This window comes from Podarcis muralis, chromosome 12 (assembly GCF_964188315.1).
Source record: "Podarcis muralis chromosome 12, rPodMur119.hap1.1, whole genome shotgun sequence".
NCBI classification, from domain to species: Eukaryota; Metazoa; Chordata; class Lepidosauria; order Squamata; family Lacertidae; genus Podarcis; species Podarcis muralis.
In genome coordinates, this window is record NC_135666.1 from 53,543,564 (window position 1) to 53,561,709 (window position 18,146).

Consider the following 18,146-nt stretch of genomic DNA (forward strand, 5'->3'; position numbering starts at 1 on the left):
ACTAGCCCTGTTCCACAAACGTTGGCATAACAGCCTGGAGTTCACTCAGTGCTTTATGTAGCAGGGCAGGCTTCTACAGCAAAGAAGAACAGCATCTTTGAATTTAGTTTCATTTCTTTGCATACAACTCTGTAACCCTTGCCCTTCCATAAACACAAGCTGCCTTCTGCATCTGGAAAAGCACATCTGGATCCATTCCTAAATGTACATGCAAACCTCTCAAGAACATTGGTTTAAAAAAATAAAATTCTTAATATAAAATCCAAACTGCAAACAAAAAAGAAAACAGTTACAAAACACACTACTTTTCTATATTAACAAATATATATAGAAAAGCACACCCAATATTTCAAGTGTACCAAAGGTAACCCAAAACAAGTTGAGCATGCTCTATAGCATTTGGTTAATTAAACTACTGGGTTAAAAAACAAAAGCAGCACTGGATCTAGACTTAATTCTTAAGCATTTCTCAAAATTGTGCCAATTCGGCTATGACACACTGGTACATGACAACAAAGACAAAATGTGAAATTAGTTCCACAATTATCGGTCTACTTGCTATATGGTTTTCACTGAGTGACACTTTACCAATGAAAGCAACAAAAACAAGCCTTTGTGTTGCACTGCAAAAAAGAAAAAAACACCATTTTAAGTACAGCAAACATCAACAGGGCATACAGACTTAAAGACAGTGACTCAACAGGATTTGCAGGTGTGCTCCTAGTTGTGAATTAGAGGGACCACATCCATGGCATTTTGCCATGCCTCATCTGCAAAATTACTGAAAAGCATTAAAAAAATACTCAATTAAATGAGGTTCTGCCCCACCCTAGCAGAAGCCTGCCCCCCCCCCAGCTCTACAGGTACACAGGCTAGCATAATTCTAATCTGTATTGTTGTTTATTTGTTTGTGTTTGTAATTTCACTTCTATCTTTCATTGCCAAAGTTACTGTATTTTTCCTAAAATGCCCTCCCTTTTAAGCAAGTCTGTGAATTTACCTTCCAACACTGATGCTTTGCATAATATTCTCCTTGCGCAATCCATTCTTCTGGAGTTGAGGTTTTAACAAACATGCTGTCATCGAAATCTAGGAGGCAAAACAAGGATGGAAGGAATTGTTGCACTGTTAAAATTCTTGTGACATCAGCTCAGCTCACTTTTAATTCAGTCATCTGAGCAGTTCTTTTGACTCTAAGCCTGCTTTGGGGTGGAGAAAATGGGACACTGGTTCCCCAACTCACATCCCCTTCTCAAAATGGCCCTCTGGCAAAGCTAACTGTTGACCACAGATATAAATGTTCTTGGATATGTGACAGCCTTAGCCAATGCTTTCCTAGTATGTTGCAGTCAGCTGTGAGTTGGTTCCAAGGAACTCTTGAAGAGACAGAGATAAGAAGAAACCAGAGATATAGTAGACACAGATCTTTTTAAGTAAGACTTCCCCAACCTGGTGTCTGCCAAATGTTGTGGAATTACAACTTCCATCATCCCTGACCTTTGGCCAAATTGGTTGGGGCGGATGGATACTGCAGTTAAAAACAGGAAGGCTGTTTTTAAGCTCATTAAACTAGCCCTACTATTACTGAAGTCACTGGGCATTTCCTAAAATGTAGGCGATAAAAAACATTTAAGCATAAATTTCTCCTTCCTTAATTATTTGCACCTTCCATGCAAAAATCAAATGTTGATTATGAGACAGTCTAGTTTGCAGAATTTTGTAGCATTAGACCTTACCTTTATCTTCCTCTGTTTTGACAACCTGAACGAGTTCTCGCTTGATGAAATATCGAAATGCAGGTGCACGCCTGTCACTGTTTTCGTCAAAGATCCACAGATTGACTCTGGCCCTTGTAATAGCAGTATATAACTGCTTTAACTCTCCATTAAGCATCTAGGAATACAAATATGTTCCAAAGACTATCATAAAGAGCAGTGCTGCAGCTAAATACATTTGGACTAATGTTTCATCAAGAGAAATCAAACTCTAGGACACCATGTTTGAAGACACGGATATCAAAAGAAATTTACTAGTGCAACCTAACATGCCATTAGACTGCCAAGCCAAGTGTGGCCTTTGGTTTAAACTCGCCTGTTTGGAATTCACTGCTTGTAATACAATTATTTTCCCAGAAGTCTGAGAAATCAGCAGGTAATTTGGTGTGCATGTTCAAACCTCATTACGGGCTTCAAGTTCACATATTAACTTGCCTGCCCAGGAAAGAAGGGCAATATATTGTAATGTTGTAGTTCTCTTGGATGCTAAGATACTTAAGTGAAACTTGGAATGTACTTTTATAAGCACAATTTGTATCCAATTTAAGACAATGGATGAAAGATTAAAAATGCATTACAATGCAATATCTTCGGTTAGTCCTCAAAGATTGGGATGTCAACTATTTAGAGATGTATTCTTTATTTATTCTACAGGCTGATTAAGAAACAAAACGGACACAATTACTTGTTTAAAAATAGGTTTAAAAATAGGGACATGATGATTGCTTCCGGTTTTATTTTGTAATCACCTTGTACATTTCTGGATTCAGAACAGGAAGTTTTCCTTGAGCATCAGCAGCTTTCTCCAAGGGCGTTTCAATGACCATTTTGGTTTCTTCAGGTAAAGGAGAGGGAGGTTTGAAAGAAGAAATTATTTTCCATTCTTTGTAAGCCTAAGGGGGGGGGAGAGACAAAAAACCATAGCTATAATAGCACTACTGCACCCGGAAAGCTGTAACCAAGTTTTCAATTTTACTCGCGTTTGAAGTCAACCTCAGAAAGCAAAACAATCTTCAAATCAGTGAGCAAAATCACACAGTGCAAGGAAAGAAAGAAACCCTCTATCTCGGGCAAAAATCCCTTATCCAATCCCAGATATGAAAATGACTCCGGCTATAAGCTACGTGGAACTCGTTTGTCAAGTGTTCCCAAAACAATTTACTTGGGGTCAATGTCTTCACTGGTCCTGAATATATTCTATAAATCAAGATGTGCTGATATTGCAAAAAACAACAACATTTAGTACAAACAAGCACGTGATGGAAATCAAACCAGCAGATAAAAGAACATACAGTGGTGCCTCGCAAGACGAAATTAATTCATTCCGCAAGTTTTTTCTTCTTGCGAGTTTTTCGTCTTGCGAAGCACGGTTTCCCATAGGAATGCATTGAAAATGAATGTATAGGAATGCATTGATCAAAATGAATGTATTGCCTAGAATGTTGTTTTTGTTTCAGACCTTGCAGATTCTTGACAAGATGGAATGTTTCAAGAGGTGGCAGAAAGATATTTCGAAATTTGTCTGGCAGGGCAAAAAGCCCAGAATTAAATTTAAGATATTGACAGATGCTAAAGAAAGAGGGGGGTTTGCCCTGCCGGACTTAAAATTGTACTATGAGGCAGCAGCTTTCTGCTGGCTGAAGGAATGGATGCTCCTCGAGAACACAGACATTTTGGATCTGGAAGGTTTTAACAATGTTTTTGGTTGGCATGCATATTTATGGTATGACAAAATTAAGCAGCATAGTGCCTTTAAAAATCACATTGTTAGAAAAGCATTGTTTAATGTATGGATGAGATATAAAGATCTGATGGAAAACAAAACCCCTAGATGGGTGTCACCAGTCGAGGCTAAAGCAGTAAAGAAACTCAATATGGAGGTCGGATGGCCGAAGTATTGGGAAATTTTGGAACAGGATGGAGAGAAGTGGAAATTACAAAGCTATGACAAATTGAAACATAAAGTACAAAACTGGCTTCAATATTACCAAATAATGGAGCTTTTCAAACAGGACAGGAAAATTGGCTTTCAGGTGGAAAAATCAAAACTAGAGATTGAACTGCTAGAACCCAACACTAAGAATTTATCAAGAATGTATAACTTGTTGCTGAAATGGAATACACAGGATGAAATGGTGAAATCAGCTATGATTAAATGGGCACAAGATATTGGTCATGACATTATGCTCGCTGACTGGGAACAGTTATGGACCACCGGTGTTAAGTTTACGGCATGTAATGCCCTAAGAGAAAACATAATGAAAATGATTTACAGGTGGTACATGACCCCAGTCAAGCTGGCAAAAATTTATCATCTGCCCGATAACAAATGTTGGAAGTGTAAAGAGACTGAAGGTACCTTTTACCACCTTTGGTGGACATGCCCGAAGATTAAGGCCTTCTGGGAAATGATCTATAATGAAATCAAAAAAGTACTTAAATGTACTTTTTCTAAAAAACCAGAGGCCTTCCTCTTGGGCATTGTCGGCCAATTGGTGGCAAAGAGGGATAGAACTTTCTTCATGTACGCTTCAACAGCAGCAAGAATACTCATCGCAAAGTATTGGAAGACACAAGATCTACCCACTCTGGAAGAATGGCAGATGAAAGTGATGGAATATATGACATTGGCCGAGATGACAGGCAGAATCCGCGACCAACGAAAAGAGACGGTGGAAGAAGAATGGACAAAATTTAAAAGTTATCTTAAGGACTACTATAAACTTAATGAATGTTAAAATGTTGTGGTTCCCAGAAACAAAGGGGTACAGGATATAAGGTTAGAATTATAAAAGAGGACTAAGATGAGACAGAATGGAAAGTAATAATGGGGAGTTGCTAGTTGAACTATGGACATTGGGATGCAGAGAGGGGGGGTATGGGGAAGTCCAAGAAAAGAGGTTTATGAAAATATGTTTGAAACTATACGTGTATGTTTGTCATTTTTAGTGTTTGTTTGTTTCTTTTAAAAACTTTGTAAAACCAATAAAAAAAATTTAAAAAAAAAAAAAAAAAAAGGAATGCATTGAAAATCAATCAATGCGTTCCTATGGAAATCGCCTTCAGACCAGGTCCGGGGACAGTCTGTCCCCCGACCTCTTCGCTGCCGACCGCCAGCATTTTAAAAGCCCCCGGGACAGCGGAGGTCTTCTGAAGGCAGGCAGTGGGCGAAAGTCTTTGCTCCCCCCCCCCCCGGCCTGCCTTCAAAAGCCGTCCGGGATAGCGGAGAAACGCGCTGCGCTTCTCCGCTATCCCGGGAAGGCAGGCAGGGGGGAGCAAAGACTTTTGCCCCCCGCCGGCCTTCAGAAGAGGTCCAGGACCTCTTCTGAAGGCCGGGGGGGGGAAAGGCTTTGCTCCCCACCGCCAGCATTTAAAAGAGGTCCCCGGAGATTTCCCTATGGGCTTTCTTCTTGCGAAGCAAGCCCATAGGGAAATTCGTCTTGCGGAACGACTCAAAAACGGAAAACTCTTTTGTCTTGCGAGTTTTTCGTTTTGCGAGGCGTTCGTCTTGCGAGGCACCACTGTATTGTTATTAGCAGGAACAAAGGATGACAACTCAACCTAGCCTATTTGAGTTGTTCAGCTCTCCCCTAAAGAGAAATGAATGATATCCACTCTCTCTCTCTCCATCTCTATTTTTACATACCTCTGAATCTGTGAAAAAGTTGTAAAGGAGCACATCATCAAATTCCAAGCCTTTTGCTTCGTAAATTGTCAGCACAAGAGCTAAACTAAGTTCCTCAGGAATCTTTTCCTTTGCTATTTCATTTGCTACAAGAATCACCTACAATCAGAATGGGAGACATTAGATCACCAAAACCACAGCAACCCATGAAAATAATGCAACAAGTAGAAAGTTGCCTGAAGTTGAATCTAGGTCTTCAGATTCTGGTGATCGATAAGCCTAGACAGATCCTATCACTGAGAAGAATGGCCTCATTTAGGTGCCTAGGTTATCGTAGTTATCCAGGAGCAGTTTCCACACCTCCATCTGAAATTAGGGCTGTGGACTTTTCTTGAAGATTCAGACCTGGTGTCCATAATTTACAAGTGCTCCCAAACAAATAAACAAGAAAGACAAGTGGTCTTCTCAATTACTACAGACATGCTTAGTTTTATTAACATTCTGAAAAGCTGTTGAAAGAACTCAAGACAGCACACTGTCATTTACAATAGCGAAAACAGCAACGTTCTGTTCTGGTACAGAACATTATATGCTGAGAAAAGCCTACCTGGTGTGCTCCAAACTCTATCGGCTGTGTTTTCCTTTTGTTGCCTCTCAGAAGAATTGCCAGATCGCTAACACTGCAAGATTCCAAGACGGTTGGTTTGGGCCCATCAAAGAGGCCTGAATCCCTAGGAAGACGATCAAAGGATTCTGGGAAATAGTACTGAAGCAAGTCAACAACTCCCGAGGCCAAGTGGAGAATACCTGCAAATGATAATGAGCAGGTAGAATTGACCTATTAGATCTGTCTCTCGGGTGGGAAACAAAATAAAAGGGTAACTGAAAGAACAATATTAATCTTGAAAAGTTAGCAAATGCCTAGCTCAAAACCGCAGCTGGGGCACAAAGCTGTTTTACAGCTATGGCTTAAAAGCTGCTTCATTGATGGTGGCCACATGAGGGGACAGAGAAGGGCAGAACATGGTCGAGTCATATATCCTCCTTCCACATTTCTGATAAACTCATGTTCATCAGAAAGGTGCACAGAAGTGGGTATCACGGAATCACCGCTTTAGACCCTAAGGAACCAACCCAAGCAGGGCCCAATCCTGCACAGCAGCAGCAGCTATGAGAATCAGTCACTAAAAGCCTCAACAGTTCTGTGAGAAGTCATGTGGGATTGATTTGGGTTACATCTACGCCATACATTTAAAACAGTATTATACTACTTCAACGGTCATGAAGAATCTAAGGGTGCTGGCAACTGTCGCTCTGTGATGTCAGCACCCTTAAAAAAACCAACTTATAGTCCTAGGGATTCTCCAAGACTATTAAAATAGTGTTTTAAATGCATGTTTGTCCATGTGATCTTGGACTGGGGCCAACTTCCAGTTCAGCCATGGCTTTACTGGGAGCAATGATTCTCCACCTCTTTTCTCCGTTCAAGAGATGCCATAATCGCAAGCCCACATCAGAGAACTGTTGCAAAGATGGGTAAGAGAAATCACACAGGTGAAACGGCAGAATTAAAGGAAAATCCTCTGTAAAGCAGTGCTTCAGTATAAGACTGCAGAGGATATCTGTACAAGCTAAAATAAATTCTCTTTCAGCCTGGAAATTATCGTTTTCATTCTAGATCAGTGGTTCTCAGTTAGCCAAGTACTGTGGACCCTGTTTTTCAAAAGCCAAGCCATGAACCCCTTACTTTTAAAAACGATGATATTTTATGGAAGTTTTTGTTATGTGAATGGTGTCACAGACCCTCTGGTTGATCTGCACAAACCCCTTGGGGTCCACAGACCACCAATTGGGAACCACTGTTCTAGGTTGTTCAACCTGAATACTTCTAAGCAACTCTAGCTTAATGGAGTACAGCTATCCTCTCTTTTAAACCTCTGTCTCCTCAGCCCACCCCATGTAATGTATGTATATAGATTTAAGATTTTGATACCTGAATGAGACCTGTAGTTCTGATAAAGCTGGTATATCCTTCTTGGTTTTCTAACAATACTTTGTTTCTTGTCAGCAGAGTTTTTGCTGGCATAGTGGAAAAGTGATTTCAAGTCACTGAAACGAAAAGCAACTCCTTGCATAATGCTCTGTGCTGTGTCGCCAGTCAGGAACATCGCATTCGGGTCATCAATGCATTTCATTAACAGTGCTAGCTCTGCCTGGGTGAAATCCTGAATTTCGTCCCCATAAAGCTCATGGATGCACCATGGTAGATCACTGAGCTTTAAGAGTCTTTGAGACAATTTGTGCAAGACATCTTCTTCATCAAAATAATTTCCTTGTGATCTTATTTGTTGGTAAAGGACGAAGAGCTGATAAATTTCGCTACGGTCTTCTTTGAAGTTTGGGGACCTCTTCCGTCCTAGTTTTTTGTATTCCTCTTCTGTAAGTATGCCTTGGTGGCTGCTTAAAGCCTCAAAAGACCCTTTCAAGAAAGATTTTATTTCTTTCCAAACTAACGCTGGGTTGTAGGGACATTTGCCTTTTACCATTTTGGGCCAGATTTCATTAGCAAATATACCGTAAGTCACAAAGACTCGAGGATCACTCTCTCTAATATGGACTTCTGCAACCTTTTCATCCTCATCATAATCTACGTCAACGTCTTCCTCTTCCTCCTGCCAATTTGAGATGGCGAGATCTTCTTTAGTAGACCATCCAGCAATGGTGTGCTTAAGACTTCCGTCTTCATTTCTCAGAAAAAATGGTTCAGGCATAGAGGCATCAAGGAGGAGCAGCAATTGTCTGGATGTGAGGAAGAGAGGAAAGTTTTCGTCTTTAACATCCTGAAGTCGGTGAACATTTGGCTCAAGGGGCTTGAAATGACTAGTTGCCTTTGAAGACTTGCTAAGCTCTATGAAGTTCCTCTGAACTTCTTGGCACAGAACATGGTTTTTGGTAACAAAGATCTGATGCAAGTGTTCCAGTTTGTCAGTTTCTTCTGCAGCATGTTCCTCATCAGAGTCATACCCTAAATTCATTTCTGGGTCTCCTAGATTTGAACCCTGTTCATCTTCATCCTGCTCTTGCTCATCTGTACTTAGAGATGTTTCCAGTTCAGATGAATCAGTGGGGTCGCTGCCATCTTGCTTTTCACTATCTTCCTCCTCAGTGCTGTTTTCAAAATGCATATTAAATTTCAATCTGTGCCACATCTGTCTGACCAGCAAGGGACCTCCTGCCAACTCTGCTTTCTCCCAGTAAGAATAAAACTTTTTCCAAAGCCTGTACAAGCAACAAGTAGTCTTCCCAGTTCCACTCCGTCCAATTAAGATGACTGGCTCCAATGGTCTGGGGTTCAAGTCAATGACTGCATATTCCAACTCGCCCACTCTGAAGGGGTATTCAACAGCAGTGGTCATGTCACTGATGATATTAAGTGCCATGTTAGTACTGAAACTGTGAAATTTCATGATGTTGTATTCCGTTTCCACTGCACTAGCTGGGGGAAAGTATTCAGGAAGGACACGATCTTTTAACTTTTCTGGCTTCGTATCTTCAACATATATGCGAGGTATGCGCTTTTGTATATTCAAGTTGGAAGAAATCGGAGTTGCATTGATACCTTTAAGCTTTTTCCTCAAAATACAGGACAGCCCACGATTGTATGCTTTACATATCTTTTCAACAGCAAGGTCAACGGCGGCAGAGTCAGCAGCAAGATCAACAGCACGGTCGATAGCGCGGTCAATGGCTCGGTTGAGTTTGCAGTGATCAAGCACAATGTCCCATATCCGGATGATTTCTGTGTAAACCCTCCCAGTTTTTTCTGTGGGATGTGTGGAATTCTCATTCTCTATTATCTTTTCCGCAGCCTCGCTACAGCGAGGAGAAAAGTCTATGGCAAGCTCCCAAAGCAGCCTGGCCCCTTTGTCCAACTTCGCCTCGTAGAGCCGAATGTCACCTTTCAAATGTTTCAGCCTCTTTTGTAAACCTTGAGTCCATTCACCGTTTCCTAGCTGCTGAATTGCCAATACTACTTTCTTCTTCATATGCTGAGGGAAGCTTTTGTCTCCTAATTTCTTAAGCACCTCAGAGGTGCACTCAATTTCCCATGTCATATTATCAAAGTCCTGAAGGCACGTCTCAATTTCCTGAAGCTGTCGATTGACTTCGGCGGCGTCTTCCTCTTCTGCTTTGGCCTCCTCAAGCTCATTCTGCACCTTCTCCCCCAATTCATCTTGGTCTGGGCAAGCATTATAGGCCTCATGGGCACACGCCTGCCGATATTCACTCTTGTCATCTGCAATCCTACTCATGGAAGGTGGCTGCTTTGGTACTTGGGATGCCACTGAGTTCTCTTTTGTTGAGACTTCATTCAGTGCGAGTTTTTGGATTAACTGTGTGATTGCTTGTACAAGGCAATCTCGCAGAGTCAATGGCTTATTGGTATCTCTGAAAGATGAGCTTTGAACTCCTTCTGCCTCTTCCTCTTCACGGGAAACAGCACCTAGATTACGTTCTGTGTCTGACGGCTGTTCTTCAGGCGGCATTTTGGATGACCGTGCAGCTGAAGAATGGGTTGAATTTTGCGGCTCTGACTTGCCGCAAGCCGAAGTGGACTTTGGTATTTTAGTTTGATGTCCTGCTGTGTCATGTCGGGACCTCTTCTTGTTCTCAGCCACAGCTTCATTCCAAGCTATAAGCATCGGATCGTTTTTTTTTATTCTGTGACGCACATCTCTGCCAGATTTATTTTTTAAATTCAAGTTAATTTCAAACTTTGCAAGCAAGCCCAACATTTTCTTAACATGCTTTGTTAGGTTTTTCTGAAAAATAATGTGCATGACTGTGTCCCCATTCTTGTCTTGCCTATTGGGACTAAGATACGAAAATCTGGATGGATCTGAATCGTACAGTTCTAGAAGGTGACTCAATAAATGTAAGCCATTCTCGTCTGGAGAGAGAAAAAACAAAAATATACAAAATTAAGTTTTGTATTTCCACTCGCACAAGCCACAGTAATATTTTACATTAAAGTTGATCCTTTTTATCCATACTGTACAATGCTCAAAGCTGTTCATAACCATCTCTGTTTCCATCCTTCAAGTTAACTTACTTCTAACGAGATGCTGCCTACCAGAAACAATAAAAATTTCCTGGGCTGAGAGAAAGCTATGGAGGGCAGATATTTCATTCCAAGTGGAAGGAATTTGGTCAAAGGCCTGGAAACGATGCCTTATGAGGAACGGCTAAGGGAGCTGGGCATGTTTAGCCTGGAGAAGAGGAGGTTAAGGGGTGATATGATAGCCATGTTCAAATATATAAAAGGATGTCATATAGAGCAGGGAGAAAGGTTGTTTTCTGCTGCTCCAGAGAAGCGGACATGGAGCAATGGATCCAAACTACAAGAAAGAAGATTCCACCTAAACATTAGGAAGAACTTCCTGACAGTAAGAGCTGTTCGACAGTGGAATTTGCTGCCAAGGAGTGTGGTGGAGTCTCCTTCTTTGGAGGTCTTTAAGCAGAGGCTTGACAACCATATGTCAGGAGTGCTCTGATGGTGTTTCCTGCTTGGCAGGGGGTTGGACTCGATGGCCCTTGTGGTCTATTCCAACTCTATGATTCTATGAATTCTCCACAGCCTTGGAACAAGTTCAGAGTTCTGCAATCTCTTGATCTAGGGAGTGTTAGGTGACTTTTCTTTTTAATCCTTTTGACCCACCTTAAGGAATATTTATTCCTTTTCGGAAGGGGGTGGGGAGTGGAAGAATAAAAAGGGTGCTTCAAGAGCTGCACTCTGCATACAGGTTGTCCCCATTTTACTCCCATCTGTCATCACCAGCGTATAGATTCTCCATACAATGCTATGGTTCATTTGTTCCTAATTAACTTGGCTAAATCTCTCGGCTCTGTTGAATTTTATACTTAATTGTTCAGGTAAAGCTTCCAAATGAGGTAGCTCTCTAAGACAGAACAGAAAGGAGAATAAAAAGTGCCACGTTGTGTTCTTTGATATTTGAAAGAACTAACGAATATTACACATGATGTAGGTGGTTTCATTTGTTCATGGAAAGACTCTCCTCCCTGGAAGAGAGGGGAGTGGTTGTGGGCGGGAGCCCGAGCTCCACCCCTAGCAGGGGGCGTTAGCCCCCTGCCTCCTCCTCTCACCTGGCTGGCGCCCACCCCCCTCGGCAGGCACCCAACCAGGTGCCTCCGAGGGGGCGTGTACAGCAGCCTTTTGCTGCAGCGCCAGCCTCTCCTCGGCCTCATTCTTCTCCGCCGTCCCGTCGCGAGTCACCCACCCTCCACTCCCGTTGAGCTCAGGGTCTTAGTCATTGGCCTTGCTATGGACCTTAGGTTGGTTGCCCTGGTTGTCCAGGGGGCCTGGTAGGAATTTTTCCATTTGGCATTAGGCTTTTTGGTTTTTTCGCCTACCAAATAGCAATCGTCACAACTTTTGTGGTATTGGTGGGTAGGTTAGGCATTGGAATAATGTGTTGTGGTGTGTCGAAGGGCTAGGTGTGGCCATCGCCTATGCCTTCAATTTTTGGGTATTCCGTTAAAGGAATCTGGCGGTCGTGTACTCTGTCCGATGCCTGCTTGGCGGGAGGCCATGGCACGACCCTCGGTGACAGCAGGGGTGAGCCTATAGTTGGATTAGCATCAACAGGCTCCACCTACTGGTGAATAAACCCACTTGTTTTAGACATCCAATGCCTTTTCACTGCTGTAATCAATAAAGTTGTGGCCTTTTCTTGCCCATTAACCTTATATCACGTGTCCTTGCGTATTCATTTCACACTGCGGGGGTCGGGTCCTCGAACCACAACCCCAAGTTGCCCATTTCAACTGGCAGCAAACTCTCTGGGTTCTTTGGCAAAGATTCTTCTTACGATTTGCCGCCCACAATTCTTCCGAGCAGAAATCATGGGGGGCAGTTGGGGTAGTGGTTAGAGGCCACTGCCTCTCAGCTTAATCTCCTGCACAGAGTTTGGAGTTTGGATTTGATATCCCGCCTTTCACTCCCTTTAAGGAGTCTCAAAGCGGCTAACAATCTCCTTTTCCCTTCCTCCCCCACAACAAACACTCTGTGAGGTGAGTGGGGCTGAGAGACTTCAAGAAGTGTGACTGGCCCAAGGTCACCCACCAGCTGCATGTGGAGGAGCGGAGACGCGAACCCAGTTCCCCAGATTACGAGTCCACCGCTCTTAACCACTACACCATACTGGCTCTCCACAGGGTCCCCACAGGGTCATTGTGGGGATAAAAATGGGGAGGGAGAACTGTGCATGCCTCCAGGAGCTCCTCGAATAAATAATAATAATAATAATAATAATAATAATAATAATAATAATAATTTATTATTTGTACCCGCCCACATCTGGCTGGGTTTCCGGCTGGATGAAAGGTGGAATATAATTGGAATAATAAATAAATTAATATGGACTCTACACTGAGCTATGGAACATTCCCATCCCCTTCCTGGTGGTTTTGCACACCATGCCACTGATTTTGCAATGGTGAGAGGATGGCAGGAGAAGCTGCCGTCAACATGGTTGATGAAGGTTATAAACTATTTCAATAAACCACCACCCACAAAAATACCAAGCCAAAGTCCTTACCTTTCTTATCAAAATAAATGGACAACGCAGCATGTAAAGGGGTATCGCCTTCTGCCATGGATATATGGTGTGGATTTGCACCCGAGCTCAGGAGCACACATGCCAGCTCAAAATCATTGCTCTTTAAACATTTCTGAAGCGGTTTTTCATGGCTTGCTCTACTCCCCTCAGGTGACGCTTTGGGAAATGACATTACAAATACCAACATTACAAGCGCATGCTACCGGGGATTGGGCGAAACAGCAGCTAAATTTCAACAGTTCTAGAAAAGGCACAATGCCTCCACAGAAGTTTGCGAGATTAACAACAAGGATTTCGCTATGACTGCATGCAAGCTGCCCTGAGAATGAGATGAAAGGGCAGCTTTCAAAGCACAGCCCCATGATAAACAGGGCAGAGGTATGGAAGGCATAATGGGAGCCTCTCTCTTAAGCTTAAGGCAGGCTTAATAAAAACGCGGCTCCCTTCTACAATTGGATTGAAGATTTACACAAACTCGCAACATATGAACAACGTGCATATAAACGCAGACTTGCCATGGACAGATTCAATGCTATTTGGAATCCACTCTTACAAATACTGTAATAGGTTAAGATCTGGTGAAGTACAATACAGTGGTACCTCAGGTTAAGTACTTAATTCGTTCCGGAGGTCCGTACTTAACCTGAAACTTAACCTGTTCTTAACCTGGAGCACCACTTTAGCTAATGGGGCCTCCCGCTGCTGCTGCGCCGCCAGAGCCTGATTTCTGTTCTCATCCTGAAGCAAAGTTCTTAACCTGAAGCACTATTTCTGGGTTAGCGGAGTCTGTAACCTGAAGCGTATGTAACCTGAGGTACCACTGTAACAACTTTGCAAAATATACAGTTTTGGGTGTCCCCCCCTTCCCCCTTTATTCTTCTTTATACACGGGTTCTGTTTCTCTGTTTCTTTCTCAAAACAGCTCAAAAGCAAAGTTTATTGCGCCATCTTATTATGCAACACAATACCACAGCTTTTCCACGCCATAGTTCAGCAGGCACAAAAGGCTATTTGTAGTTACAGTCGTACCTTGGGTTTCGAAAAGCCTAGTTCTCGAACGTTTTGGCTCCCGAACGATCGAAACCTGGAAGTGACTGTTCCGGTTTTCAAACGTTCTTTCAGAAGCCAAACATCCGACGTGGGTTCTGCAGCTTCCAATTGGCTGCAGGAGTTTCCTGCAGCCAATCAGAAGCTGCACTTTGGTTTTCAAATACTTTGGAAGTTGAACGGACTTCTTGAACAGACTCCATTTGACTTCCAAGGTACAACTGTTTTTCTGGTTTTTTTAAAGGCAGAAGAGATAGACTGGCATTAGTTTAACTCAAGAACGAAGAGATATTCAGATCTTCAAAGAAAGTTTGGTATCTGTGAATACTCACCTCCCCTCTGGATCAAGCATCTCACGAGATGCAGCCGTCGCCCATCTGACCTGCTCATGTCTTTCAAGACAGTGCCAATGTCAACGTCCAACAGATTGCAGTTCTTAATAAGGCCGTCTCCCAATGTCATATTCCCTGTGGTTTTTCGGGTCAGCAGCAGCATAACCTCATGCCACCTTTGCTTCTCCAGCAACAGCTTTATGAAGCTGCTGGCGCACGCAGGAGGAATGTCACAAACTATTTCTTCAGGAATTTCTGAAAGTAGTCAAAATAAGGCTGCCATTATGCCCAGCAAAGTTACAAGATCTTTGAAATACACTTAACTAAAAAAACAAATTCCTTGGCACTTTGGATTTGATTATTGCATGTGTAGAGGCGGGTAACCCATTTCAAACAACCAACACCTCTTGAAGCCACTCCATGGTTTTGTTCCATCCAAGTCCCTTCATTCTCATTTGTTTCCCTTCTTAATTTTCCTAGCTTTTTAAAATGCCTTTTCTTCCCTATGATGTAGTTTTCAGAACAATTAAAAGAGGTAGTATTTTACCCACTTTTTCCCTAGTTGTATGGAAGTTTCCCTCCAACTCTGCTGGCATGTACAGTGTGCTGTGTTTGTGGAGCACATTAAAGGCAGAGGTACAGTGGACCCTCTGGATACAAATGTAATTCGTTCCAGGGGTTCGTACGTACCCTGAAAAATCCGCAAGTAGAGGTGCCGCTTCTGCACATGCGGCGAAACCCTGAAGAATACACTTCCGGGTTTGCAGCATTCGCAACCCGAAGGTAACGTAACCCAAGAGTCCACTGCAAATTAATTTAACCCGCTTTCCAGGAAAGTAGTCTGGGGGGGGGGGGGGAGTGATATATGTATCTCTTCTAGATACTCACTGAATCAAACCTAATCAAACCCAGTGGGGCTTATTTCTGAGGAGGCCTGGATGTAAACTGGAAATTCTAATCTGATTTAGACATGGTGAAATTTTTCGTTGTTCTAGAAAAATCCAAAACACTTTCACCTTTTGCTCTGTCCGTAATATGTCACAACTTCTATCTTATTTAAATGCCAATTGAATACGTTGACATACAAAGATGGGCACTGATTGCCCTCCTCAAAACACTTAGCACAGTTGTGCATTATTAAAAAAGCTACAAACCTAGGGAAGAAAAAACTGAACTCCCCGTAAACCTGCAAAATAGCCAATGTGACGTTTCAGTTCTCAATTTATTTAAGGCAGGAAGAAGGCAATGCAAATACATCATTGTTTCCCTTTTGTTTCTCAGAAAGATTCCATTGGTGTCTCCTATTTGCTACAAACCGTTGATCACAAACTAGCACTAGGGTACACCAAACTTTCTGGCAAGCACTGAAAGGCTTCTAAGTGAGGCAGGAGCTACACCCCCCCCCCCCCCCCCGACAACAAGTGCTTTTCTTTTGTTAATCCAACGATGCGATACAATTCTCTATGTTCCTTGACTCAGTTGGTTACCTTTCACAGAAAATCAGTTTACACAGCACATTAAAATATCCAACTGGACAACTTTTGCCGCCTAGAGGACAATATAAATGCTTTGCAATTAAGACTTTCTATCTGATGTGCTGATCCCTCTGAAGACCGAAAGTGGACATGCATCAGGAATGCAGCTGTCAGTTTGGGGTTTTATGGAGCACATCAGGACAGGAAAACAAAGCAGTTAAAATGGATTAGTAAATATTCAGCCTTCAGAACGTTCAAGTAGATAGCAAGCAGAGGATTGTATTTCAAACTGCTCCTATGTAAAATATCCCCCGGTGTGCTAATTTCCTACATACAGCAGCAGGGTGCAAGGGGCTGCAAGACTTGAACAACTGCCAAAACTGGCTATATTTAGATGAAGCAACATGAATGCTCAAGTTCTAGAAATAATAAGTAGTGGAGGATTGGTCTTTATAGCAAACATTTTACTTGGTTTCCAAGTCATCCTTGTGTTTTGGAAATGATTCAAACATGTCCCTGGCATCTATCAGATACTGAGAATGAAACATATTTACCTCTTATTGAATTCAGCAGGTTCAGAAGCCTCTGAACTTTTTCATGCCTCAATACACCGACGTTATGCACCCTGTTTTCCGAACGACAAAACCTCACAAACTGCTCAAAAGCATCATGAAGCAAAGCAACGCTGTCTGCAGGGCCTGTGCATTCATTCTGCTCTGTGGGGAACAACATTGAAAACCTTTCTGAGACATTTTCTCTCTTTCCTTTTTCGACAGGAACAGAGCTCATGGATCTGCAATCCATGATAAGGGGATATGAAGGGAAAAAATCAATAGTAAAGTGGCCCAACATTTCTGCTTCCAATAGCCATATATTTCCCAAAGACCAGTGGTTTTCAAATTTTCCCGTCATCCAAAACCTTCCGCTGTAACCATCTTGAAAGAGGCAGCTGTGACAATACCTCATGCATATAATCATGCTTATAAAATCATGCCGTTTAAAAAGGGTTACATCCTTTAATTGCTATGCCATGGGACTGTTGTTGTTTTTCTCTTCAGGAACACATCAATATAATGTGTCTTGGAAATCCTGTAGAAAATTTTAGGAAACATTCTTGGATAACTCTTTCTGTTGGACACATAACTCTTTTGTGTTGCCTATAGATAGTTGTGATGTATGGAAGTGAGAGCTGGACCATAAAGAAGGCTGATCACCGAAGAATTGATGCTTTTGAATTATGGTTCTGGAGGAGACTCTTGAGAGTCCCATGGACTGCAAGAAGATCAGACCTATCCATTCTTCAGGAAATCAGCCCTGAGTGCTCACTGGAAGGACAGATCCTGAAGCTGAGGCTCCAATACTTTGGCCACCTCATGAGAAGAGAAGACTCCCTGGAAAAGACCCTGATGTTGGGAAAGATGGAGGACACAAGGAGAAGGGGACGACAGAGGACGAGATGGTTGAACAGTGTTCTCGAAGCTACCAACTTGAGTTTGACCAAACTGTGGGAGGCAGTGGAAGACAGGAGTGCCTGGCGTGCTCTGGTCCATGGGGTCAAGAAGAGTCAGACATGACTAAACAACAAATACAGTGGTACCTCTAGTTACGAACTTAATTCGTTCTGAAGGTCCGTTCTTAACCTGAAACTGTTCTTAACTAGAGGTGTGCTTTTGCTCTTGCTGCTGCTGCACCGCCGGCACATGATTTCTGTTCTCATCCTGGGGCAAAGTTCTCAACTCAAGGTAACTCTTCCAGGTTAGCAGAGTTTGTAACCTGAAGCGTTTGTAACCTGAGGCATTTGTAACTCGAGGTACCACTGTAGATAGTTGTTGGACCTCAGCACTGGCCCCATAACCAAAGAGCATACCCTGGAATAGGACTGAGGAAGATGTCCCTCTCCAGAAGTTTTTAGACTCCAATCTGCCCCAGCCACTGCTCAGCGATGACGGGAGTCTTGAAAAATCTGGAGGCCCATCCCTGCCCTAGAATACACCCCCAACACTTCTCAGCCATTGTGAATTGTAGGAGTGAGCAAGATTCTTTCAGAGAAGAGTGTCTGGCATCTTCTCTCTGAAGATGACCTGAAAAGTTTCAGAGGAACCCCAGAGTTTCCCAAAAGAGCTTTAGGGGAACGCTCCATCACTAGCACATGTTGTGGTTTAGTCGTTTAGTCATGTCCGACTCTTCGTGACCCCATGGACCAGAGCACGCCAGGCACTCCTGTCTTCCACTGCCTCCCGCAGTTTGGTCAA

At 42.7% G+C, this 18,146-nt stretch overlaps 1 protein-coding gene across 1 annotated transcript in view; it reads right to left on the minus strand.

The window, feature by feature from the left end:
* TRANK1 (tetratricopeptide repeat and ankyrin repeat containing 1) overlaps nucleotides 1-18,146 on the minus strand; it is a 53,507-nt gene that overhangs the window by 10,813 nt on the left and 24,548 nt on the right. Inside the window, exons 10-18 of the mRNA XM_028750109.2 lie at nucleotides 16,449-16,610; nucleotides 14,420-14,674; nucleotides 13,020-13,196; nucleotides 7,394-10,351; nucleotides 6,008-6,207; nucleotides 5,422-5,559; nucleotides 2,525-2,668; nucleotides 1,737-1,893; nucleotides 1,001-1,089 (exon numbers count right to left, since the gene is read on the minus strand). Of these exons, the coding sequence (XP_028605942.2) occupies nucleotides 1,001-1,089; nucleotides 1,737-1,893; nucleotides 2,525-2,668; nucleotides 5,422-5,559; nucleotides 6,008-6,207; nucleotides 7,394-10,351; nucleotides 13,020-13,196; nucleotides 14,420-14,674; nucleotides 16,449-16,610 (4,280 nt within the window). The remainder of the gene's footprint in view (nucleotides 1-1,000; nucleotides 1,090-1,736; nucleotides 1,894-2,524; nucleotides 2,669-5,421; nucleotides 5,560-6,007; nucleotides 6,208-7,393; nucleotides 10,352-13,019; nucleotides 13,197-14,419; nucleotides 14,675-16,448; nucleotides 16,611-18,146) is intronic.